The 27,457-nt window shown below is 49.1% G+C and overlaps 1 protein-coding gene across 1 annotated transcript in view; it reads left to right on the forward strand.

The window, feature by feature from the left end:
- The first annotated feature begins 4,374 nt into the window (after positions 1-4,374).
- Positions 4,375-27,457, forward strand: part of NTM (neurotrimin) — a 680,565-nt gene continuing 657,482 nt past the window's right edge. The window contains exon 1 of the mRNA XM_073320725.1: positions 4,375-4,606. Within this exon, the coding sequence (XP_073176826.1) occupies positions 4,546-4,606 (61 nt within the window). The 5' untranslated portion in view covers positions 4,375-4,545. The remainder of the gene's footprint in view (positions 4,607-27,457) is intronic.

The following is a 27,457-nucleotide window of genomic DNA, read 5'->3' on the forward strand; positions in this document are numbered from 1 at the left end:
GCATAAGCTTTCGTGAGCTACAGCTCACTTCATCGGATGCATGCAGTGGAAAATACAGTGGGGAGATTTTATATACACAGAGAACATGAAACAATAGGTGTTATCATACAGACTATAACGAGAGTGATCAGGAAAGGTGAGCTATTACCAGCAGGTGAGCGTGTGTGTGTGTGTGGGGGGGGAGACGGACCTTTTGTAGTGATGATCAAGGTGGGCCATTTCCAGCAGTTGACAAGAATGTGTGAGGAACAGTGTGTGTGTGGTGGGGAATAAACATGGGGAAATAGTTTTACTTTGTGTAATGACACATCCACTCCCAGTCTTTATTCAAGCCTAAGTTAATTGTATCCAGTTTGCAAATTAATTCCAATTCAGCAGTCTCTCGTTGGAGTCTGGTTTTGAAGTTTTTTTGTTGAAGAATTGCCACTTTTAGGTCTGTAATCGAGTGACCAAAGAGATTGAAGTGTTCTCCTACTGGTTTTTGAATGTTATAATTCTTGACGTCTGATTTGTGTCCATTTATTCTTTTACGTAGAGACTGTCCAGTTTGGCCAATGTACATAGCAGAGGGGCATTGCTGGCACATATCACATTGGTGGATGTGCAGGTGAACGAGCCTCTGATAGTGTGGCTGATGTGATTAGGCCCTATGATGGTGTCCCCTGAATAGATATGTGGGCACAGTTGGCAATGGGCTTTGTTGCAAGGATAGGTTCCTGGGTTAGTGGTTCTGTTGTGTGGTTGCTGGTGAGTATTTGCTTCAGGTTGGGGGGCTGTCTGTAATCAAGGACTGGCCTGTCTCCCAAGATCTGTGAGAGTGATGGGTCGTCCTTCAGGATAGGTTGTAGATCCTTGATGATGCGCTGGAGAGGTTTTAGGATTTCAGAAGCTTGCCTCAGCTACCGCCCGGGGCTTGGGATTTGCTGTGTGTGTGGTACAGCGCGTGAGATCACCTGTGGCACAGGAGATGCAACAGCTTCTGTGAAGTCCTCAGTGTTAGGTCAGTGTCGTCGTCTATATTCTGGCTCCTCTAGGAGTTCTGCACCCCTCCGCCGCCCCCACCACCAAAGGCCCTTCTCCTGTCCCACACAGCAATAAAAACTTCTGGCACTGCATCTCAGAGCCAGAGTCAATTGATTCGGGCTCACAAGGCTTGGGCTGCGGGGCCCAAACTTGCGGTGTAGACATTTGGCTTCGGACTCCACCCGAAGCCAAATGTCTACACTGCAATTCTGAGCCAGAGCCGGGCCAGCCGTGGCAGCACCCGGGTCTCTTTTCTCGCAGGCAGTGATGTACCCTGAGGTCCCTTGGAATCTGTGTGCAGGCACCTCCCATGATGCTCTTGAGCTTTGGCTGGACCAGGGCATGGTGCTGCCATTGTCTTTGGGCTGGAGCAGAGGAGAGTGGTGAGTGTCACTCCTGCCTACTGGGAAGATGCTGCATCGGACCCTAGCAGAGAGAAGAAAATGATCTATTTCTTAAGTACCAAGAACATTCTCAGGCCTATGCAGAACGTGAGTGACAAGACCGTCTCTGCTTGAGTGAGTGACAAGACTTGTCTACCTGGGGAAGTGGACGTGCATAGCTGTAGTAGGATACATTATTTTGTTCCAGCTATGCTGGAATAACGCCTCTGGTGGACACTGTTCTGGAATAATTACTCCACTCCTGGAATAAATGCTAGCCTTGAGGCATAAGTTCCAGAATAGTGCCTATCTGAGGAGGTATTCCGATAAAGCTATGCCATGTGATCATACCACAGATACGGCCCACTGGGAGGCCCAGGGGAAGGAGTTTGCTTGGAATGTTTATTACATCCTTGTGTTTCTACAGACCCCATCACCAGAGTACTTGAGCATCTCACACGATAGTGAATTTATCCTGGGAGTTAGGGAATGAGCCCCATTTTATAGAGGGGGGAAATTGAGGCACAGAGGGGTGAAGTAACTTGCCCAAAGTACCACAGAGTCTATACTAGAGCTGATAATTGATCCCTTCTCCCCTGAATCACAGGCCAGTGTCATAAGCATAAAGCCATCCTTCCCCTCTCTATTTATTCCTTGTCACTTCATTGCCTCTTGCATAATGGGGTGGAGGCTGTCTTCCTCTGGCACGGGTAAGTGAGGGTGGGCACTGTGAAAGGAGCGTGTCTTCAGGAAAGAATAGAGGGCGAGGAGCTTGGCACACTGGGTTTGGAAAGCTCTTCCATGCCAAGGGGGAAGGTGAGAATAAATACATCGAGCACCAAGGAAACGATGCAGCATCAAGGCTGGTTTCATTGGCAGAGCAAAGGGGAAGCAGGGGACCTCGCGGAGAAGGATGAGAAGGTTAAAGTCATTACTGGGGCAAGGAGGAGCCAGTGGAGGGACTGGAGGAGGGAAGTGACATCATCTGCTCAGGGAAGGGGGAGATCATCTCAGAAGCAACTTGGTGCTTGTCGGTTCCAGGGAGACAGGAATCCTCCTGAGTACACTTGCAGCACAGCTCACACTAATTGGCATCCTTACCACAGCCCCACTGTGCCAGGTGCTGTACGTACATGGCTATTAAGAGATGGGCCTGCCCTGAAGAGCTTTGCTAAACTCAGGGTATGTCTTCAGTGGAAAAAAGGGGGGGGGGCTTAAACCCACAGTGAAGACATACGGTACATCTATATTGCAATGAGAGACCTGCAGTACAGCTGCAAACGACCCAGACTCACGGGGCTTGGGCTGCGGAGCTAAGAATTGCAGCGTAGACATTTGGGCTCTGGCTGGAACCTGGGTGAGACCCCACGTGGGTGAGAGGGGTCTCGGACGCTGGGCTCCATCCCAAGCCCGAACATCCACACTGCAATCTTTACCCTGGTGGCCTGATCCCGAGTCAATTGACCGAGGCTCTGAGACTCAGGGTTTTATTGCAGTGTAGACATACCCACAGCCAGTTTGGCAGCTTGCTCTTAACCCCAGGCTCCTCTGTCAGCTTGGACTCGAGCTGATGACCAGAGTGTCAAAGCCCAGTTGCCAGATCTGCACACAGCATTTTAAACCAGCATTTCTTGAAGCCAGGTCCAGATTCATAGGAGTGTTTTAGACAGGAATGAGGCAGGAAGAATCAGCTGGTGGCTATTTTCTAAACAACAAAGGTGTGTGTGTGGGGGGGGGGGGGGTGCAGAGCTGTCCCTTGGGTATGGAAAATTGGAGGCCTCCATGCTTCAGTGTATGTATGTCATGCGGGGGGCACTAGGCTAGCCCAGGGGGTGGGGGTGGGGTTAGGGATGCCTGGGGGGCCAGGCTGGCCCAGGGGGTGGGGGTTAGGGGTGCCTTGGGGGGCTAGGCTGGCTCAGGGGGTTGGGTTAGGGTTTCGGGGGACCATGTCAGCCGGGGGGGGTCAGAAGGGGGCCCATATAGCCTGATTTGTCCTGGGCCTCGCACCCCCTTAGGGGTGGACCCTGTTGTGTGTGGTTGGTCTCACTTCCTTAGGAAAACAGGGGCAGAGGAATGAAGTGGCCTCCTGTCTGAAAGTTTCACTGAGCACAAAAATATCCCTTGAAGAAGCCGGAGGAGCAGCTCCCAAACCCTCCCGCTTTCCCACGGCCCAACGTGGAACGGGGGGCGCTTAGGCAGGGGTGCCGGAACAATGGCTGGAGTGGACCAGTGTCCTCCTGGGCTGGGCTGAGCTGGCCTGGGGGTGCTGAGAGCCAGTAAACCAAGCTGCCGACCCTGCCTAGCATCACGATGAAGAGGACTTGTGGCACCTCGGAGACGGACACATTTATCACTTGCTGGAGGATTCTCTGCTCCTTGAGGTCTTCAAACTACAATTTGAGGACTTCAATAGCACAGATATAGGTGTGAGGTCTTTTTTAGGAGTGGGTGGGTGAAATTCTGTGGCCTGCGTTGTGCAGGAGGTCGGACTAGATGATCATAATGGTCCCTTCTGGCCTAAATATCTATGAATCTATGAATCTGAGCATCCCCCCTCTAAGGTGCCACGAGTCCCTCCTTTTCTTTCTGCGGGGGCTGCGACTCTGAACCCCGGCATCATGATGGAAAAACCACTTCCAGGGCAGGGGGGGCCCAGCAGCCCCCCCTCCCCCCGAGGACCCCCGCCCCGGTGGGTTGAAGGAACCCCAGCTTCGCCCTGGCGCCTCTTCTTCCACCTCCGCCGGCACGTGTCTCGGGCAGCGGCCGGCCCGATTCGCGGGGGGTGCGTGCTGGGGCGGGGGGGGGGGGGTGTCGCGCTGCCAATCCCTGGCTGGGAACCAATGGCTGCGCGGCGGAGGAGGGCTGGCCGCGGCCGGCTCTCGCCGAGCGTGCCCCGCTGCCCCAGTGCGAGGGGAGAGAGTTACGGAGCCGGGAGTCCCGCTCCTCTCGCTCGTCCTTCGCGCGGGGGGGGCGGTGGCGGTGGGGGAGGAAACGCTGGATGTAAACCTCTCCCCGCCAGCTTTGAGAGCCACCGAGAGCTGTCGGGGAAGGGGAGCGAGGCCAGGAGGCGGTGGGGAAACCCCCCCCCCCCAAAAAAAAAACAAACCCGAGCCCCAGCCACCCCGAGAAGAAAAGAAAAATGCACCGCTCCGTGGCTTGGGCGATCTTCGCCGGGCTGGCTGCGCTGTTCCTCTTCCAAGGTAGGGCTTGCGCCGGGCGCGCAGCGCACTTCGGGGCCGGTTTCCAGCGGGGGACTCGGGTCCGAGGCTGCTTGCGGCTCGGTCCCGCCGGCGAGTGCCTGGGGCTGCCGGGGGCGGGGGTGTGGGGCTGCCGGGCGCCTCGCTCGCCGGGGCGGCGGGGGGGGGGGTGTTCGGCGCGCCCCGACTCTGGAGCCCGCTGTGGAGACGGGCTGTTACGCGGTATAGTGCCCAGGCGCTGCCTCTCCCGGCAGGGGGGAAGGAAACTTGGATGACTGATTTCCAAACTTCCCCAGGTGCCAAAAAAAAAAAAAAAGCCGACCAAGCAGGAGGGGGGTGGGGGGAAGCTCCCTGTGAACCCCAGAGAGCGGGCTCTGGGCTGAGATTTCGGCGGGCAGCTTCCGCCACCCTGGCTGGCTGAGTCAGTCCGCAGCAGCTGCGGACAGATGTTTTAGTCCGGGGGGGTTAGTAGAGGGGGGGGCTGCTTGGCTCAGTGGGGGTGGGGGGGGGAGGAACTTGTGCGAAAGCTAAAGGGCTCCGCGGCGTGTCTGCTCCGCGCTGCGAAGTTCTCCGGGGGTTTCCGTCTAGAGCTGCGGGGTCCCGGGAGAAGCTCCCGTCCCAGCCCCCGGCGCTGCTGCATCTTTCTGGGCATGGCTCGGAAGGAAGAAGCCCGGGGGCGGGGGGCTGCAGCGCGCGGCTCCGGCATCTCCGCGGGGCGTGCACACTGATTGCACTGTATTATTAATAAGGACCGTCGCCTGCAGCACCCTTCACCCTCCGATCTGCCCCTGCTCCGCTTTATTAGCTGGAGCGGAGGGCAGCAAGGTAACGCCCCCACCCAGTGGGTCCGGCAGCGTCTTGTGCGCTCAACGACTCTGTCCTCTGGAGCCGAGCAACTTTATTCCTCGAGGAAAGCGGCCTCCAGCAGGCTGCGACAGGCTGGTGTGAGGATGGGGATACTGGGCCCGGGGGGAGGGGGGGGCGGAGTCAAGAGACGGTCCCTTCTGCTCCCCATGTGTCTGGCTCGCTTTGTGTTTCCCCTGGCAAGGTCATTCCATACACCTGATTAAATACTTTGCTGGTAATCCGCTCTGCCCCTCCTGCTGAGGTCAATTGAGTTGATGAAGTCTTAATACAGCCGGGGGCCAGAGAGAGAGCCGTCCCCCTGGGGGGGTCTTTACGCCTGCATTGAAGCCAGCCGGGAGCTCTTATGTAACCGCCGGGCCCGGGGCAAAGCTGGGGGTTGCCTTTTGAAGAGGCTGCGGGCTGAGTTTTGCGAGGAAAAAGGGACCCAGCTGCTTCCCCTCCCCTCCCCTTCCCCCCCCGCGCTGCTCTGGAGAGCCAGCGTCTGTTTGCCTCAGATTCCTTGCAGCCAGCTGGAGGTGCCCTCCTGGCCTGGGTGCCCGGAGGGAGCTGCCTTCTGAGGGTGGCCTCAATGTGCCACTTGATTACATAATGCTGAACGCTGCTGCCCGGTCCCTCCATCTGGCTCTGCCCCTGGCCCCTGAGGGCAGGGCTGTTGGCAGGGGTCAATTTCAGAAAAATTCTGGGGGGAAGGGCCCAGCTGAGTCAACTGATATGTAAGACCATAAGAATGGCCTTATGGGGTCAGACTAATGGTCCAGCAGGACCCATGCCAGGTGCTTCAGAGGGAATGAACAGAACAGAAAATTACTGACTGATCCTTCCTCTTTGCCAGAAGCTGGGAGTGGTGGCAAACGTGTGATTATCTTGTATCCTGCCAAGTCTTGCCCCATAGCAAATGACACCCCTGGTTTATGGGTTACAATAAATCCCCTTTCCATCCTGTCTGCACTGGTTTGGGATTAGGCTTTACACAGCATCCCAGGCACCAGGGAGGATTCTGGGTGCCATGCACAGTGAATTCCCTAGCTCTGGGGCCCCGTGCATGGAGGTAGTTTTGAGGGGTGCTCTTGGATACGAAGGGCCGGGTCCACAGCTGGTGTAAATCAGTGTTGCTTCATTGGCTTTATTGTGCATTTATGCCAGCAGAGGGTTTGGCCCTAGGTGTTTAACAAGGGCAGGCGGCAGTCTCCTGGCTGTCTGCTCCCTTCCCTTGAGAGGTTAAAGCAGAGGGTTGCCTGCATGTTGAATCCCCAAGGGCTGTGCTGGCCACTTGGCCTGAGCCACATTTGTGCAAGAAACCCATGCCGCAGTGCAGCCAAAGCAGCTTAAATCCACCAGCCATCAGAACTTAAGCTCACAGGTCCTCTCGTCCCTCTCCTTATGGTTCCAGGGCCTGTCTTGCTGTAAGAGTGTTTTCCACATGTTGCTCCCTGAATTTCTCTGTGCATGCCATTGACAGATTTAGTGTGGCGAGAGGAAGTTGCTTGCCCTTTGCTCAGCTCTCCCAGTGATGGACATCGCTTGGTCCATAAGTCAACTTTAAAATTGGATATAAAAATAGATATCTTTAATCTCAAGCATCAAAGCTGGTGCAGGGGTACGTCACTGTTGTCAGGCCATTTGTTTATTTTATTTGAAGGAGGAGGAAATGCCAGTCTGCCAGCAATCTCAGTTGGATCAAACTTCCACCATTCTTGGGCAGCCGTGGTCTGCTATGCAATGATCCACCCCTATTGCATTGATTCACTGAGGCTACTTAGGATGCAGTTCACATTCCAAGTCATTTTTCTCCTCCTCTCTATCTTTAAGCTTGCGCCTTCTGCTGGGGCTGCTACTTCCTGTCTTTTTCTGCATCTTGAAAAGGTGTCTGGTGCCCACAGCAGGTGCGTAACTCTCCCCCTGCTTCCAAGCTTTGTGTAGGAGAGAATTTCCTTGGTATCAGTGCTGATTCATGGAGAAGAGATGGTGGGGAAGGCAGATGATCAGCTCCCTAGGGCTCTGGCCTCTACCAAGAGCTGAGGTTGATTGGTAAGAGATTGGTAAGATTCTGATTTCCGTGGTGTCAGTGGAAAGCAGAAGGAGCTGTCCCTTAAGCACACGCCTCCCTGCTCCTGAGTTAGACCCAGCATAAGGGTGTTGCTGCTTTCTCCCTATTTTTCTTTCTAGCAATTGGATCATTTCTTCTTAGGAAGACTTGTTCCTGTTAATACTTTCTGATCAGTTTGGTTTGATCCCCTTTTCCTTTTTGATACCCCTACTCCTGCAATCTCATTTTCTGTGTCTGGTAATCTTTCCCTTTTCCATGCACACAGATGGCTGCGGGAGGGTGCATTCAGATCACCCCCCAAATGGTCCCACCCTAATCATCAAAACCGAATTCACTTAGCTGCCATTAAGTATCTCTGGCATCAGCAGAATTCCAAACAAGGTTCTTCCTCTGTCGTGGTCAAGGGGCAGGAAATTAACTTGGCCTTCCAGGGGAAGGAAAAGGAATAGCTTGGGTCCTGCTTCCTGTCAGCAGGATCCATTCTGTGCTGCGTTTGTGCTCTAGAACCAGAGGAGTTGTATGGACCAGAGTTGCAAAAGTGACTTAACTGGCACTGTTGAGCCATGTCAGAAGTTGGTGGAGAGGATAGCAGCGCCATGTGCAGCAGGGCAGAGACGTAGCATAACCAGGAAATGTCTGAATGGCACGTTTAAAAATGTAAATATCACCAAATTTTTTTGGGGTGGGGTGGGGTTTGGAAAATGCTGATTCTACTAAACTGACATCCTTCATGGAAAAGGGTTAGTTTCAAAAATGGGGGTGGGGGGGAGAGAGGGAGTTTTGAAGTAGTCCAAACAAGTCTGCTCTGACAGTTTTGAAAGAAAAGTTCTGCTTTTTCAGTTCAAAAGAATGTTTTGTTAAGAAATTTAAGTTATTTTACAGTATTCAAAAAAGGTAAGAAAACAAATGAAAACTGCAGTACTTAGAAATGACTGGAAATGAAATGTTCCGACTGAGCTGGTCCAGATGTCTGTCTCACAAATTGTTTTGAGATTTTGACTTTGTCCTGATTTGGGATAGGAAAAAAATGTCAATCTCAACAATTCCGAATCTCAAAGACGTCTGAAAACCTGCCCCCTCGTTCTTTAGCTCACATGTTAGTTTGGTACATGGGAACCAGGAGGCCTGGGTACAGCAGATTAAACTGTTTTTTGTTTTTTTTTTTAAAGTGTTTTGGACAAGTGTTTTGTTTCTTTTAGTTTCCACTTTTTTCCTTTGACAGTTCTAGAACTGGGTTCTGCTCCCGCTGGCAGGATCGTTCAGTTATGATCCTGCCTCTATGTCCATTGCTGTTATGTTGGCCAACGCTCTGGAGACTGACCTGAGGACCTCCAGAGCTTAAAGCATCAGCTGCTTTAGTTTAAGAGACAAGGCTCCCTCGCGAGCCCCGTAACAGACTCCTGTTCTCTGTGGATTGGGCATAAAGGGGTACATATAGCCCACACTCACCAGTGGGCTCTGCTAACATACGCTACAGCTGTCCGCAAACTTCATACATGTGTTATGGATTTTAGGTGGGCTGGTGAGTGGTACATGTCTCCTTCTGTCCCGATCCGCTGAGGATGGGAATTGTTCCAGCCTCCTGCTAAAAAGTCGCACTAGATTCAGAAGGGGGGAAAAAAATCCTCTGGCAGTTTATGCTGCAGGATGACTACCAATGAATGCCTGTGTTTAAAAATATATATATCTCATAGATATCGACTTCTTTCTGTAAGTATCAAGATTTATTGTCCCTTGAAGAAAATATTGAGTTAGTTTCGCTTTGGTCAATATTTACCACTGAGGTCAATAACACTGGATATTCACCCCAACAGCAGCTTAATAGCTAATAATAATAATAATCAATATGTACAGAATTAGATAACCCAGTTATAGCACACAAGAGGAAAGACGTTATAGAATCATAGGACTGGAAGGGATCTCGAGAGGTCATCTAGTCCAGCCCCCTGCACTCATGGCAGGACTAAGTATTATCTACACCATCCCTGATGTTTTATCTATCTAACCTATCTAAGGTGCTTATTTGGTACCCACAACTGTAGGAACTGAGCACCTCACAATCTTTAGTGTATTTATCCCCCAAACAGCCCTGGAGATATCCCCATTTTGCAGATGGGGAATGGAGGTGTAGAAAAGCTAACTGACCTGCCCATGGTCACACAGGATGGTCTGCAGGCTTTACTGGTCAGTGGCCTGATTTCTGAGACTTGCTGAGCATCTGCCATTCTTGACAACTTTCATGAGGGGTGTGGGTACTCAGCACCTCTGAAAATGAGGCCGCTAATGGGATTAATTAGCACATTCCTGAGGCCCAATGGATTAAAACATGAACAAAATAGACCTCATGTCCCTAAAGGGCATCCTTGAGACCAAGGTACATTGAGGAGAAATAGGGTCTTGTAGGTAAGGCACTACACTGAGATACAGGAGACTGGGTTTCAATTTGTGCATCTCTCTTAATTGCTTGGTGCCTCAGTTTCCCTTTCTGTAACTTGGGGATGGTCACACTCTCGTTCCTCACGGGGGAATGGTAAGGGTAAATTCATTCATATGACCATGCTTGGCAGGGTGGCATGGAGGAAGACTGTGAGGTTCTGTAAATAAAGACCTTTGGCTGGTAGCGGGCAATAGACTGTGTGGAATCTGCTGATTTGGGTTCCCATTGTTATTACTTACTTGTTATATGTATTGCAGTAACACCTAGGAGTCCCAGTCATGGAGCAGGACCCAACCGTAGCTCTATAAACACAGAACAAAAAGCTGGTCCCTGCCCCTAGGAGCTTACAGGCTTAAGTAGAAGAGAAAAGAGACCACAGATGGCTCCAGGCAGATAGGGGAGTACAAGGAAACAGTGACCCAACGCTGCTCGGCATGATGAGCAGTGGTCTCAACACATCAATTGCCTCACCATTGTCAAGCGCCCTGTAGGCATCTCACACACCCGTTCCCAGTAGATTCCAGCTGCGGGTTTCATGAGTTTGGAATCCAGACCAAAGTCAGCTGAAAGCTGGGGGACAGTGGTGAATTTAGACCAAAACCTTTCCATATTGGGACACGTTGCCAAAAACCCTCTCTGGGCTCCGGAGATGGCAACAAGAATTGTATGAACCTCCGGCTGGTTTACTCAACGCCAACAAGCGCTGCTGGAATTTAGCTTTTATTTCGGTGGTGTCAGGCCGTGCTTCATTTGTAATGAATTTTTTTTTTTTTAAACTTTCATAACTGACATGCCAAGCCCAGAGGTGCTGTGGCTATGAACTGCCAAGCCTAGAGGTGCCTGCCGGGGCTTAGCACACATGAAGCACTAGTGTCAGGACAGTGATATTTTCTCAGATCCCTGTGTTTGAAGCACCGTCACCTCCTGGGTGGAATGTCCCAATCAACCAAAAACAACGAGGAGGACTTGTGGCACCTTCGAGACTAACACATGTATTTGGGCGTAAGCTTTCGTGGGCCATCAACCAAGTAGTTGTGCCTTTTCCTCTCTGGGATGCTGCTCCCTTAGCAAACTGGGGGATAGGATTTATTCCCTCAGAAATACCCCAATGCTGTTCCACCTCAGAAGGGGGTGGGGTTTGGGTACCACACGCAGTGTGTGTGTGTTGGGGAGCGGGGAGGGGTTGTGGTGTGGCTGGCAGATGTGCAGATCCACAAACTCTTCTTGGTCACGTTCCCTGTCCAGGGGAGCTGCCACAGAACAGCCTGGCAACAGGGAGGATTCCCTCCCCATAAAGCCTGAAATACCCAGTATGCAGTCCACACCCTCCAGCTGCATATTGGAATCAAGGCTTTGGCCATGCCGGTGGCCATGCATGTATCCCACCGGGTGTCAGTCTGGTATCTTTCACCAGCACTAAAAATCTCTTTACTTATATGGCCAAAGCCCTACAGGTAGAGCCAGGTAGTTGAATGGGCACAGCAGAAAGAGGCAAGATGCTTAAGAGAGCTGATTATGACTCCTTGATCTTCAGGCTGGATTAACACTGGCCCCAGTCTGAGCTGAGTTTAGAACTCGACATTCTGGGAGCTGCTCGACATTCTGTCAACGAGTCACAGCTCCCGAGGTGCCTTCTACCAGCTGGGAATGGCCAGAGGATATTGTGCACCTGCTACAATCCTTCCACCCCATTTTTGGCAGAGACTGCAGGGGCAGTGATATAGGAATCAGGTAGGCCAATTTAGGCTCAGTGGGGAATCCCCAATAGGGGAGATGTGACAAGTTTCCAAGAGCCAGAGTGGAACAAAGGGAGCAGATAAAAGGCCCAGGATCTGATCATCATTATCTCTAATTGTCCATCTGGAAGACTTGCCATCCCATAGGTGTCTGTAGAAACCTCCGAACTAGATCAGACAGGGATCCATCTACTCCTGTGTCTGGCCATGACCAGCACCAACTGCTTCAGCGCACAAAACCCTGCTACGAGAGAGAACCTGCCCCAGGAAAACTACCTCCTTTCCCCCTCCCCACTCCCAATCTACCTGACATATATATCCGCCTGATCTCCCTGTCACCTGGCTGTGCTTTTGACACCCCTACCTCCATAGATTTAATTTGGTGCAGTCGATATTCAAAGCCTTGGTTCGTTTATTTTCTTGCTGCTTTAGCTTAAAAAACAAGTCCTTATTTATTTTTTCCGTATGGGGGAAAAATACTGATCAGTTGACAGATCTGGGTCAAGCTAGCAGGGGTTGCTGTGTTCCACACTGGTTTAACATAAAGTAGGAAGAGGAGAGCTGGCCTGCACTTTGCAGAGATCTTGTAATCACATCACTGAGTTGTGAGCAGTGCTGGCGAGGTCTGGCACCCCTCGGTAGCCAGCAAAGTGCACTGGAGATTCTGCTCTGATCCGAGGGATCATGAGAGAGCTTCTCTGCATCTGTTTTCCTTTCCCTCATATAAGATGTGGCAACAGAGGGTGGACTCTCTGTGCTTAGTTCAGGGGAAATTCACTAAGGCTATTAGGCAATCTTTTGGACAAAATGTTTTTTCTTTGGAAATGTGGCTTTGTTGCAACTGTGACTTGTTTGCAGAAACGCATCAGTTTGAATGTGAAGCTTTCTTAGGTCCAGGATGGAATTTCGGGTCCAAGTGAGTGAGGGCAAAAGCAACCCCCAGAATTGCTGATAGCCCAGTGGTTCAGGGACGCACCTGGGAGATACAGGGTTCAAATGCTTATTTCGACTGACACAATTCCAGGCTGTTGGTTATTTGCGGGTGGGCTGTGGGGAAGGGTCTCTCCTGCTCTCTGAATTTCAAAAGGTCTCAGTTTCGTCCTGCCTCAGAATAAAAATAAATTCCAAAACTTCAAAATTTTCCAGGAAACAGAAATGTTTTCTGGCCAGCGATAAAATTCACCCCTGTGAAGGGGCATGTGTACCCGCTAGGATGAAGTGGGACTTAACTTGAGCACAGGCCTCATACTGTCCATCTGGTGAATTTCACCCTGAGAGAGCCAATATCTGGCCCTGCTTCCACAGAAGACAATGGCAAAACTTTCATTGATGTACGTCAGCGTAAGGTGAAACTCTTACACCTCTGATCCACTTTGAGCATTCAGTTGGAGGTGAGAATTAGGGCTGGTCTACGCTCAAAACTCTCATCAGCATAGATACGTGTCTCAGGAGTCTGAATAATCCACATTCTGGAGAGAGGTAGCTGTTCCAACCGAACCACTCATGGAGACAGCGCTAGGTCAACAGATGAATTCTTCTGTTGGGAGAACCCCTCCCGTCATCACAGTGAAAGGCTACGCTGAAGTGCTATAGTGACGTGGCTGTCACCTGACTCTCCCCATTTTAGATAGGGGGACTAGGCCAGGGTGCTTGGTGTGTACAACCCTGCAGGGCCATTCTGCTGACTGCTAGACTAGGTGGGCCTGAAAGGGTGGAGAATCCCTTTGTGGCAGAGGGACACTGGAGGCAGGAAGGCCCCAGCCAAGCTCAGAAATGAGTTCAGGGCAAAACTTACATTTGCCAGGTAATACAAAGGGAGGGGTAAGTTTGGAGCCAGTCAGGATAGGTGTGTCTGCTGTGCTAGGGGTGGGATGGGATTGCCACCTGTTGAGAGGGTTAAGAGTATTAATAGCATTTGCGAGATTTGCTCAGGATTACACAGCATGGTGTTCGCAAAGCTGAGAATAGACCCCAGGAATCCTAACTCCCAACTGACCTGCCCTAACGGTTCAACCACATTCTCCTCTCAGAACTAAGCCAGGAGTCCTGGCTTCTTGTTGCTGGCTTAAATTTTCTAGCCAGGCACCATCCCCCCTCTCAGAGGTGGGAATAGAACCCAGAGGTCCTGGCTCGCAGTCCCTTGATGCAGTCCTGTATCCTTTAACGAGGGGAAAATCTCCCACCGACTCCACTGGAAATGTTTGCCTGAAAAAAAGAGTTTGCTCAGGCCCAAGAGCCATGATATTGAACTGCCTAACCCTGTTCTCTTCCTTTACTCCCCAGTTCACTGGGGTAAGCAAAGGGCCGATGACCCCAAACGCGACCGCCAAGCCAGCCCGTGATGCTTGCACGCCTCAGGTCCTGCAGCATCCCGGAAAATTTGGGAGCTGTGGCTCCAGCAGCCACCTGGCTTCTCCTTTCAGAAGCCTGCTCCTTGCTCTTGGTTAATAATAAATCAGAGGTGATGTCTTCACCCTGCTCTCTGTTATCTCCTGCCAAGAAGGATATCATGGATTTTTGATGCGCCTACAGTTAATATGTCCAGCGCTGAAAGCTGTTGTAAATTAATTGGCCCTTTGACCCCCTTGTCCCGTCAACTGTTCTCACGAAAGACAATATCCAGTTCTTGGCATCCTCCCCTCTCTCCCTTTCTTCTATTCGCCCCTCTCCTGCATGTTCAGCCTGCTAATCAGAAGGAGCCTAAGCAGGCCTCCGAAGGAGCTGTAATGCAGAGCTCTAGGCAGAGGAGAAGCCTGGGGCTCCAAGAAGGAGGTGGGAGCTTTTGTAGCAGGTGTGTCTAGAAGCCAGGAGCCCAGCGAATCAACGTGAATAAATTACGGGTTGCTGGAATATTTCCTTTAAAATGCCAAGGACACTGAGATTGAAGCTGGCCCTGCTACCTCCACTTTTCCTTGGAAAGACGAATGGGGACATTGTCGAACTGCCAGCATCTCCATGACCCCAAACCAGAGCGGCTGCTGTGGCTGAGTCCGAGGGCCCGATGCTGTGACAGGCGGCGCGCCCCTTTGGAGGAACTGGGCACCCTCCACTCCCACTGACGTCAGCGGGAGCTCCGAGCGCTCAGCACCACGAATGAGCAAGTCCCCCCCACCCTCCCCACGCAAGACAAACAAGCTGCATGTCACACAGGGCGTTTGTGACCAGAAAAGTGTCTGTCAAAGACGTTGTGAGGTTACCTGGGCCCTGATTTCCACAGGAACTCAGCATAGCTGACTTCACCCTGAGTTGTGGGGTTCCAGGCCCTTGAAAATCAGACCCATATTGTTGCCCCTGTGGAGTGAGCTGCGGGAGCGTAGTGATTAGAGTAGCAAACTGCCAGGAAGAAGCATGGTCTTGTACTTAAGCATTGGGCTAGGATCCAGGAGATCTAGATTTATTTCCTGGCTCTGCCACTGATTTCTTGGTCAAGACATTTCACCTCTTGGTGCCTCAGTTTCCCATCTGTAAATTGAGGATAATAATCCCTACTTTCTCCCCCCTTTGCATTGCCTGTTTAGATTGTAACCGCTTTGGGGGCGGAGACTCTCTTCTCCCATGTGTTTGTGGAATGCCCAGCACAGGGGGGGCTCTGGTTTCAGCAAGGTTCTCTTGTTACTGTTACAGTGGCAAACTCTCAGTCTGCCAAGACCATGAATGGGAGACGCTGGCCTGTTAAAAGGCCAACAAAGACCCAAAGATGAAACTCAACCAGGAAATCAGAGGGTGGATCTTGAAGTGAAGTAAAGCGAGGTTTGTTGTTTTAATACCATCCTGCCCCTTTTAAATCTCTCCTGCCCTGCAGAAGGAAATCCACTGAATAACACTGAGTTCCTGACTTTTTGCATTTTCTTTTAAATTGCTACATTCCCTTCCTGCAGCACTGATGCAATAATTAAAGGTGACAGGGCAGCATGTATAAAAGTCTTCTCTATGTCCACAGCCAGAAATAGCATTCTCAGTAACTGGCCAAATAGTGGGACAGCACCAGCATTGTTTGGCACAGAAATCAGTTTGGGTTTAACATCGCTCCCAATAAGGTGTATTTAAGACCGGTGCTGGCTGGGAGCATGCTGGGATATTCCTGAAGCCAAAGCAAATTGTCAGCGAGTACAGCATTAAAAATTGCATTATTTATTGCTCATTTTCGCGCCACTTTTCTGCAGGTCAGTGTTGCACATCTCCAGCTTCCCACAGTGACATCACATTAACAGCCAGCTCTGAAGTCTCCCCCGGCCCAAAATAAATAAATAAACTACGCTTATTCCTTCTGATGCACTTGTGTTTATGTAAATGTCTGGAAAAGCCCCTTTCAACTCATTTCAGAAGCTTAAGGTCTTCATACAAAGCCTCTCGTTGGAAAATATCAGAAAGTGAAAAGCAACTTGGAAGACCATGAATTAGCAGCTCATTGTCTGTGTGTGTAAAGATGACTGTATTGGATGTGGCTGTGTTACAAATGGGAACTCCCTTGGGATTCAGTAATCAAACACGTGGCAACAGGTTGTCTGTTTCAACAGCAACTGGTTAATCAAAGGAGATTTGCAGCTAATCCAGACAGAACAGAGGGCACATCCAGGAGAGGAGCATACGGATGATGCAAGAAGGAAAATGGGGCTAAAGTATTTCAGACCTGCACCTGTCTATGATTTGTCTGAAGAGACATGGTGGTCGGCGTTGGGATGGGTAGGACCTAGAGGATGGTATAGGGTGTGGTTTGTTATGGGGCTGCAGCCAGCGCTCGGTGGCCGTAAGGTGTGTCAGACATGATTGGATCCATGAGGGGCGGTGAGCCAACCTCCAGCTTTCAGCGTGTCTGCCCAACTGGCAGCCAGGGAATTAGCGATTCGTGGATCGCCTGCCCTCGCTCCCCTGTAGCTGAGTGTGGCGGGAGGGCGTGTGAAAGAGGGAGAGAGGTTGTGAGGGAAGTGTGTGTTTGAGGCAGAGCGTGTGTCAGGGAGACTGTGTGTGTGTGTGTGTGTGTACGAGCGTAGGGCCAGCAACATGCAAGGTCACTGCGAGCATGGCCTAGTGCGTGCAGACTCTGAGAAACACCCTCCTCTTGGCTGAGGGCTTGACTCCCCTATGGGGACTATAGCTCTGCTGGTATAACCCTGTGGCGTAGACGGTCCGACAGAAGGGGTTCTCCGTAAGCACTCTCTGTCAGTCTAGCTCTGCCTGTCCTGGGGGTTAGGCAGGCATAGCTCTGGCACTCAGGGGTGTGGATTTTTCACACCCTGAGCGGCGTAGCTCTGTTGACCTAGATTTTAAGCACAGACAAGACCTGAGAGTAACTCTCTGTTACGGTAGGTGCCTGCTCTTTCTTACCCTCCCCCACAAAGCAGCGGGGCGCTGACTGCTCCTGGGAGGCAGAGGGCTGTCTCTAGCTGTGCTCCTGTAAATCAAACACCTTACAAACAGGCTGTGCCAGGCCTTTTCCCGTCAGCTGGCCCCGCAGCCTGTGATGTCTCCTGGATCTTTTTTTATTTTGGGGGGTTTTTTTGGTCTCTTCCCCTTCCTTATGTTAATTTCCCACCTGAGCACCAAGTACTTTATAAATAGCAAATCTAAAATGAATTTCCTAGCTGCAATCATTAGCTCCCTTGACATCCATTAAACATTCACACAAGCAGAGTGAAATGACAAAAGGGATTGATTTTTTTTTTTTTTACAGTGTGCTTAAAAGGGAGTGGGGGGGGGGAAGAAATACGTTGACAAGGCTTTTCTCAGATCCCCCATCTCATGAGGAATTTGTGATGACTTCTATGTTACCATTGAGGAGAGGGGGAGGGAGCACAGAGAGAAAAATCCCCCCCCCCCAGCCCCTCAACCACTGCACATTTAGCTTGGATCCATCAACCACATGTGCCTGGTAAACATAAAGTTAGTTACCTGGCGCTGGCTGTTGAGATGAATATGTCAGAAGTAATGCTTCAGAACACACAGGGGTTGGAGGGGATGGCGGAGGGAGAGGAAAATATCCAATTTATGGCAGAGCTACTGGCAGAATAAATGTGAGGATGCAATAGTTGGGAGCCAGTGAGCCACTGCCGTGCGAGGCACTGTGGCTGAAAATTTAACTTTGATTTCAATTTTCATATTTGTCAGCAATAATTAGATTCAAGAAATGTTTTTATCGCGGTTCTAAAATACTAATAAGTAGCTGCCTTTGTAGTATGGTTAATGGAGTCTTTTCTTCCTACGTGGCTAGAAAAATTCCATTAAAGGGCAAAAGTCCTAGTATATTACTGCCCTTCCACACGCATTGACTTTTGCTGCCGAGGTAGTCTCCTTGCTCTAACCACAGGGACAGTGGCTGGGAATGGAAGTTTGGGGTTTAATAGTCCACCAGTGTCCATCAGTTGTGACCCACGCACACTTCCACCATTGGGCAGGGGAGTGAGTGTGGAAGAAACACATCTGGTAAAGAGCCATTCGAAGCCTGGGCTTTTATGTGCGAGTCTCACTGGGGCCTGGGCAATGTGGTGTGTTCATCGAATTTATAGTTAGGCAGTGGTCACGTACTTAGAATCATAGAATCTCAGAGTTGGAAGGGACCTCAGGAGGTAATCTAGTCCAACCCCCTGCTCAAAGCAGGACCAATCCCCAACTAAATCATCCCAGCCAGGGCTTTGTCAAGCCTGACCTTCTCTGCTCATTGATGATGTCCTGTGGCTTATTACAAGTGCTCCGTTCCTTTTGCATTCCCCAGCAAGTCAGTTAGGCCCCAATCCTGCACCGTGACAGTCAGTGGGCAGCAACAGGGAAGAGCCCTTAAGAACAAGTTCCACTTGGATTAGGCCTTTTCATGCAAAGATCTCAAAGCCCTTCCCAGGCATGAGTTCACTGAGCCTTGCTGCAGCCCCGGGAGCTGGGATGTAGCCATTACCGGAGCTGGCTGGAAACGGTTTCCATTCCTTGCCATAACGATTGAGATTTTGAACGTTGATCCCACCCCAAACTGAGACAAAAATTCGAAAGAGCTTTAAAATTTTTCATGAACCGAAAATCCTAAAAAAAAAAACAAACTTGGCTCGGTTCATTTGAAATGTTTTGTTTCAATTTTGACTTTTTTAAACGTTGTTTACATTTTTTATTAATTAAAATGTGTAAACAAAAAGATGTTTGGACCCAAGAAACGGAACTTTTTCATCTAGAAAATGCCCAAATGGGAATATTTTGACAATTTTTTCAATTTTTTTTTTAAATGGGAAATTAATTGAAACCGCCCCTTTCCTACAAATACTTTTTCAGTTTCAATGAACCAGCATTTTCCAGTGGGGGAAAAGCGTTTTGTCGAAAGACTCCCAGCCAGTGATAGTCAGTACTCCTCTTTCACATGTGGAGAACCGGAGAGTTCTAGGCCATGTCTACATGAGAAGTCACACCAATTTGACTTGATCTAGTTAAACAGGTACAGAGCCCTGCATGTATTCTTCTATTTCAGTTTAAGAGATTGGTTTATTTAAATGTAGCCAATGCCAATTCCTAATTGACTTAAACCGAACCAAAATAAGTCTGGTTTAAACAGAAGTAGGAGTAGCCACATGGCCAGTTGCACTTGGTTTGGCTAAATCGGTTTAACATTATATCTGAAGATAAATCTGTGCAGACAAACCGTTAGTCTTGTCTTGTCCAGATTTTCACTCGAAGCAAGTGCAAGCCATGAATAGAATCCAGAAGTCTTGGCTTCCATTGCCATATTCTAACCATCAGACAATTCTCCTTGTTGGAAGATGGCGTGAGGTAAAGGAAGAGGAAGGTGGTGCTGTTTGCCGAACAAGTCCTCTGTCCTCTCCACCAATGCCAGTTATCTAATAATCAGCAATATCTGGGGTAACCCTTCTAAGGTCCCTCCACCCCTTCCAAGCTCCTGAGGAGTGATAGCTTTATGCCGTGACAGTTGTGCCAAGGAATCCAGCAGGAGGCACTGTCCTCATATTTATTTTTATATTTTCTGTAGATTTTGCTCACTGCTCATCCTAGACTCCGGCCTTTTGTGCTAATTAAAACAAACCAGCCATATTCCATCAGAAAATGTAATCCTCTACGCAAGGGACTAACCAAACAGCGAAGGACAAACTGCCTTTCCCCTCCTCAATAACAAGAGCCCATCAGCTGTACTAAGCAGTCAGCCAGTCCCTCGTGTATCCATCCCATCAATCTGTCTCTTGCAAATGCCCTTCAGTAATGGCCTGGCCTTTGCCAAATGGTTAATATATCCAGGCCCTGGTGGGTCAAGGGAGGGGAGCAAGCTCCAAATCAGAGGACCATTGCCCTACCAGCAGCCTGCTTAAAAAAAAAAAAAAAAAAAAATCCCTCTTGGTTTATTTATCACCAAGCATGCCTTCTACCTACCTACTGATCTACCTCTGTGCATGGCTTCTATTTACCTACCTACCATCAGGCTAGCTCTCTGTCTCAAACTAGGTGATCACACTGGTGGGCCTCTCTGTCCTCAAAATCTGCCTCTCTTCTGTTTAGCTACTATCTCATCAACTAACTGAAATTTCCACCCCCAAGATCTCTCCCCAGCTCCATCATGCTCTTCAGACAGGCCCATTCTTCCCCCTCCGCTCCCAGTCTCTGCTGCTGCATGCATTTCCCTGGTGGCATCTGCCAGATTTCATCCCAGAGCAGCACTTGAGAATGAAAGAGGGGAAGGGATATTAAATTTCCTGGCGGCACGTGCAGCAACTGGGGGAAGCGTTAAGTTGGTGTCATTTTCAAGCTACTTCAGCCTATTAAGCAAACAAAAGTGCTTGTGGAATGAGAAATGTAAATGGGCAATGCAAGCCGATTAATCCTGGATGTACAATTCCATTAATAAACTGCCTTTTTAATAGGTGGCTTCTTCCAGCAGCTGCTGGGACCAGGAATTGATGAATTTGCTGTAATTGTATCGCAACTAATAGGATATGAAGAAAATTGTACTGGAGAACCTGGTCTTTCAATGCTATTTTCCAATCGGTTGAAATAATGACTTGCTATGGAAGGGCCTAGCAAGGTAATGACACTTAATAAAAAGAGAAACCCAGGAATATCCATTAGTCCAATCCACATGATTTGGGATTCTGTATGTATAGGCTGTCTTCATATCATACGCAGAAACCACGGCTGAGGTTTGTGATGCTGCCTAAAGGATTTGGGTTTATTCCCATTAACATGCGCTTGAGCGGGCACCCAAATTTCTGAAGTAGCTTTGAAAATCAGAGCCCAAAGATATGAGGGGCATCTGTTCACTATTCAAATACAGATTTCTCCCAGCTGAGCACAAGGCGTCTCATGGCATGCAACTGATCGCCACAGCCCAGCTGGCCTTGTGGGATAGGAGTGCGTGAAAAGTGGGTGACCATTCACCCCTCCAGGCAGAGTGAGCACAATGTCTGTGAGCCAATGGCATCCGTCTGGAGAGCTGAAGTGAGATTTCATTGGTGCAGGCCCTCTGCAGAGCAGGGAATGTTACCCAGAGTGCTTTGCTTTATAGGCTTGGTCTGCTCTGATGTCGCTGGTGTCAACAGGGTGTTTGCCACTGAGTCCGGTAGGAGTCCCTGTAAAAGAGCCTGAGGTCCTTACTCAGTTTGTTCTGTGTCTTTATTCAGGCCAAACTTTCTTTGGCTGAGTAATAAGGTAGCATAGGGACCTTAGGATTTGGCTGTTTCTTAAGACGTGCTCCTGCTCCTCTGGGAGTCAATGGCAAACATCCCTCTGATTACGGGCAAACAAAGTGCCAGAGGGATGAGACCGAGAGCTGAGGCAAATGCCCCTCGAAGCAGTCACAAGCAATTTTAAACATTCTAAATGAGAAGTCGTTCTGAAAGGAAAAATCGAATCATTGTGCGGGAAAGGGACATTTTGACATTGAAAAATAACTTCTGTGAAATTGACACAATTGTGTGGTGGTTCGATTTCACTGGAAGTGCCTTCTCTGATGGAGAATGGTTCCATCCGAGCTTTCTGACCACTTTGATTGAGAGTCCTTGCTCAACATGGATCCCTGGATGTACCCAGTGAGGCTGCATTGGTGTGTGTGTGTGTGTGTGTGTGTTCAGGGCTACAGTGCCAACGGGTGCAAAACCTAGATTCTCCCACAGACATTTTATTTGCAATTCTTGTCTTTGGGCTCACTCATCCTCTGATGAACCCTACTAAAGGGCTAAGATAGCATGTATCAGACTGAACTTCTGAATGGTGAAAAGGTTCAGAAGTTTGGTTCAGGTCAGGTAAGCATCGATAACTTAGATCAATATCCTTCCTTTTCATTTCCCCATGATGGCAAAGAACGGTGTAAGTGAACCACATCTTGGTTGCTTTGAACAGCTGTGGTGAGCAGTCGTATCTGTGACACAGGAAAGTTGCCTCAATTATTTAGCGGTGTATCCTCAAAGCCGGTTGCTATTTGTGACATAAATGTATTTGTGTGCGCAACTACACTGGAAATATTGCAGCTCCTCCTCATGCGGGAAGGATGTGCGGTTGCAGTTTTTCACTCAGAATTCTTCAATGGAATTCACCCTCTAAGGTCGAGAATCCCCTGGATAACACAAGGAAATTGAAGGCTCCAGTTGCATATATTTTATGGACCAGTTTCTGCCCCAAGTGTTGGCTGTAAAATCTGGAGTATCCACACTGAAAAGAGTGGAGTTACACCAGGGTCACGGAGATCAGAACCCATCCTGAAGTGGACTGAAAAAGAGTTGGTCTTAGTCCATTGAAATGTTGACGATTTTTTATTTTTATTTTTTTTAAGGAAAAATTTCAAACTATTTTTTGGGGAGAGAGAAGTTGACCATTTTTCAACCAGTATTAAGCTGAAGGAGAATCTCCCATAGCAGTGCAGGGCTTATGACACACAGTTGAGAAGTTCTGATTGCATCTAGTAGAGGGCAGTGGTGCATAGCCATACTGACTAATTCTTTTAGTCCTTAGGGGGAGGTTTCCAAAAGCACCTATGTGACACAGACGCACAAATCTCATGGACTTTCAGTGGGCGTCTTGTGCTCCTGTGAAAATCTCACTCTGAGTTCTTGAGATAATAATGCAGCTCGTATAACCATGGAGATGTCATCGTTACAGAATGTTCCAAATCATGAGTTGGATGAGTGGATCAGCATAAAACTGAGGTAATATGTGACACGTTGCCCCAGGACACATGCTTTCATAATATCCAGGCAACTGGAGAATAATGCACATTAAATCTGGGAAAACATCAACCATAACAGCGAAACAGTAGCGAAACCTAATCAGTTGCTGATTATTACAGCTTGCTCTTTCTCTGCTAATGGGCTGGGGGATTGGGAGAAGTTTGTAGCCACTTCTTGTTCCTGTCTGTCCATCACTGACTCTGTTTCTCCCTCTCCCTATTGGTATGCATGCTTTGACCCTTCTTCAGTAGCAGGCTAAAGAGTAAATATAAAAGGAGGGGAAAAAAGCCAAAGCACATTTCAGCTCAAATCCCCGAGGAAACAGATGTGATTGCCTTACAGAAATGGCTCCAATAAGGCCAGAAAGAAATATTGCTTTTATAGCTTTTGGGATATAAAACATTTAACAAATGTGGATGACTGGCAGGGTCTAATCCATCATTTATCCAGTTTGTCCATCTCTCCCTCTCTAACACACACTTTTCTTTCTTTTCTCTTTGCCTGTAACTCCCTGTCCCTCCTGTGTGTGTGACTTGTATTTATCATCATCCTGCTAAGTAGTAACACTCCGATCGCCAATTGTAGTTAATACTCAGAAACCTGCCAATCCATTTAATGACACCAACAGGTCACAGCCTCCCTTCTAGCTTACTATTAATCATCATTAGACTGGTTCTGGGTTTTTACATTCCTTTAAAATGTTAATTCACCTTTATAATGCGCCTTTCGGCTCTGACTGGAAAGGCAAACATTGCAATGACTCTGGACTGTCTCTCCCATGTGCAGGTGAAAGGCTCAGGGGTCCCGATTGTGCTTGATAAAGTCTCTTCTTGGATTTCCCCTGCTGGAAGGAATTTTATGGACAAGCAGGGAGAAGGAGGTGATGTCATCTCCTCATCGCCTTCTGCTGGCTGCTCTGTGAAGCGTTGCTCGTTCCCTTCCTATGCCTGTATCCCCTCTCTTGCAGGTCAGGAGGGTCTGTATAGTTAGGAAGGTGCAGACTGGTCTGTATCTGCTTGGGGGGCGGGGTGAGCAGGGTCCATTGCATTCTTCTCCTGCCCCACTCAGAGCCCCCTGCTGGAGTAGGATGGGTAGGGTTGCACCGAATTGAGTCATGGAGTGAACACTCCATTAAGATGAAAGGGGGAGTTCACACCTATTGTTTTAGGCTGTCTGCAGACTCCGGCAGAGGTTCCTGGAGTCACATTTTCAAGCTTTTCCTCCCAACCATGGGGACTAGAAACTTCCCTTAAAAACAACAACAACAAAAAGCCGAGATTCTGATGCAATCACGTGACTTCAGGAACGCGAGGGCCCTAGGCATAGGCCTTGGCCTATAACCTCTTGGTCTTAATCCAGCCCTGTCTACACACCAAATTCCACTCTTATCCTAGATGCCAGAGTGGTTGGTTACGTGGGAAGAGTCGTTGTGGGGGCTCTCATGCATGTCCATGGCTGTTTCTGTGCCTCTTCCTTAAGGAAGTTGTTGCTGTCCTCAGTGCGTACAATGTGCCAGCAGGGGTCTGCCCATGTTACCACTGAGGTCAAAGGCTTCAGAGCAGGGATAAGGGCCTGGTTCCCCATTACCCCTCGGGTAGCACTTGGCCATCAAAGCAGTGGGGTCTGCCCCCAGTAAATAACCCCTGTGTAATGGGGTTCGCAGGCCAGCACGGAGCCAGCAGCAGAAGAATGGAGGAAAGTATAATCCAGCCCCACAGCGTGCTCTCAATTATGATGGGATGAGGACCTGATTCAAAGCCAACCAGAATCTTTCTGATGGGGGAGTGGGACAGAGATGGGCTGGGGGGGAGTGAAGAGATCACAAGCACTTCCCTAGTGCCATAGGAGATGTCCTCTTGGTTTGGGCATGAACCACATCCGTTCTGAAGGTTTAAAAACCAGTAAACCAGCGGAGAGAGGGAGATCTTTATTTTCTCATATTGCACTGAAAACCAGAACACTCTCCCCCTGGAATGTGGCACGCCTCTGTCCTAGGGCATCTGCTGTCACTTCCTCATCACTACAGCTAAGCCACTTGTCCCATGAGCCCCAGAGAGGCTTGTGTAATGGCATAGCAGAAGGGGAGCTGGCAGAGATGTCAAGAAGCAGCTCGGAGGAGAGAAAGCTAGTGGCACAATCTGGTAGCTTTTGGCAGGCGTTGGCTGTTCTTAAATAGACCCGTTATTATGTCAGAGAGTCTCTCTCTCTCTCCTTTGCTTGCAGACTTTCAACCTCTCTCTCCATCTGCAGTAGGAAGAAGCAAATCCGATGCTGAAATCATTTCCTCATCGTGGGTAACAGAGATGGACCCAAGAGGCAATTTTTTAGATCTGGATTCTGGTTCAGAGAGGGGTTGAGATCCAGGGCTTGGGTTTGGCCTACTCTCAGGGCAAGGTTAGGTTGAGATTTAGGCCCTTCTCTGATCACTCCTGGAGACTGCTGAGGATAGTATGATCTCTGCCCAGTGAGCTGACCAGCAAAATTTAGCAGGCACCTATTGCTGCGGTGCCCTGCTCTACCTATTGAATAATGTATCCGGGCTAGGGTGAGATTACAGCGCTAGGCACTGTGTAACCCTGGTAACCATCTGCAAAATATCCCACAGCCCTAGTTATTAGTGTGCAAGTGAGTGCAATGGAAGATGGCTGCACAATCATCGGGTCACACCTTCAGCAGGGGTCGATTGGCGTCAATTGAGATCTGGCCTGGTGCATTTGCACCCGGTCAGGGTGGGAGCAAAGGCTCACATTAGATTGATTGATTTTCTACTCAGGTAAAACTGATCTGCTCCTGTTTACTTTGGGGCAGTTCTAGCTCTTTATGAGCTCCATGCCCAGCTCCCATTTCGCCAAGTAAATACGCCGGCAGCGTGTGGTTTAATGAACTGTGGCTTTTAATAAATGGCTCTTATCTCGTTGAAGTGCAGCTAAATTGTCAGGATTTAAAATTAGCTGAACAGATTTGTGGGCGATGTTTTATTCACTGGTTACTCTGAGAGAGCCCCGCCCCATTCTTCCTGAATTATACAACAGTTATTTATTTGTTTGGGCCAAAGGGGATCTGTTTTGGATTAATGTTCAATGCCTCAACACTTGACTTAATGAGGATTTAGAGGGCTAGCCCAAACCGGTAGCCTCCAATTAATCACTCGCTGGCCCCTCTGCTCTGTTGCCTCTGGAATAGATTTTTCAAGCTGTCACATTTGTCTGTTCTTGCACATACGACTTCCTGCCAGCAGAAGGAGACAGAACCAAGTTTCTCTCCCTTCTGTGATATTAATCGCCCTGCAGATTCTTCTTGCTTAAAGGACCATGTGTGGGAAGAGTCCGCTTGCTGATGAGTGGGTGCTCAGTATTTGCTCTGAGAACACATTTGACTGTAGGTACCAAACTGCATCAGTTCATATGGCTGGTGAAGATCTCGTGGCTCTTTTTATGGTGGGGCATTAACCTCCTGCTGTAGATGAATCTTAACATCATGCCTTCATTAAAAACCAGCAAATAAACCATTCTCTGTCCTAACTGGAGGCAAAAGTCTTCTTCAAGACTAAACAGCTGCCACATTCCACACCAGAGGTGTCTGTGTTTCAGTGGTGATGGAAGGCCCAGCAGATCTGGACAGATACTGCAGTGATGGGGGCAATATAAAAACCTGAGCAGGCTGGCATAGAATTATATCAGGGTTGGAAGGGACCTCAGGAGGTCATCTAGTCCAACCCGCTGCTCAAAGCAGGACCAATTCCCAGCTAAATCATCCCAGCCAGAGTATAAGTGAGAAGCAATCCAAGTATCTACACCTCAGTGAGTAGGGCTGAACAGAGTCAGAAGGGACTCAAGAGACCTACTTCCTAATATGCTGCTGACTTGCTGTGTGACCTTGGGCCAGTCACTTTGCGGCTTTGTGCCCCAGTTTCCCCACCTGTAATGCAGAGGTAGTAATGATGCTGTTTACCCAACCTTGTAGACAGCTTGGAAATACACAGAGAATAAAGGCTAAGTATTGTTTTTATTATGAAGTGCTTTGCAATCCGGGTGCACAAAAGATGCCAGAGAAATGTCAATCGCAATCATTATTGTAACAAACTGCTGTAGCTGTAGAGATAATAATAATAATAATAATAATTAATATTTAGCAATTATATATCACTTAACAAGCTTGAACAGTGCAGATAGCAGCTAATTAAACCTCACAACACCTCTATCAAGTTGGTGTTTTCACCTATGACGTGTACCACATTACACACACAGCACCCCTGTGAAGTAACGTGTATGTTCTCCCCATCTGACAGTGAGGTATAGAGACGAGCGGACTGTTAGACATCTCCCAGGGAGTCTGGGGAAAGGGCGGGACTGGAACCCAGGACCTGAGAGGATAGATGATCTTGCAATTAAGATACTGGACTAGGTTTCATGAGATCTGGTTGGGTTTCTAGCTCAGCAGAAAACTTCCTGTGTGACCTCAGACAGAGCACTTAATTACCATGAGCCTCGGTTTTGCATCTGTAAAATGGGTATAATGACCCTTCCTTCCCTCAGAGGAGTGCTGTGAGGATAAATTCATCAATATTGTGTTTGGTCTAGTGGACCGAATACTGGATTGTGAGCAAGGAGAGCTAAGTTATGTCCC

Source organism: Lepidochelys kempii, chromosome 22 (assembly GCF_965140265.1).
Source record: "Lepidochelys kempii isolate rLepKem1 chromosome 22, rLepKem1.hap2, whole genome shotgun sequence".
Lineage (NCBI taxonomy): Eukaryota > Metazoa > Chordata > Testudines > Cheloniidae > Lepidochelys > Lepidochelys kempii.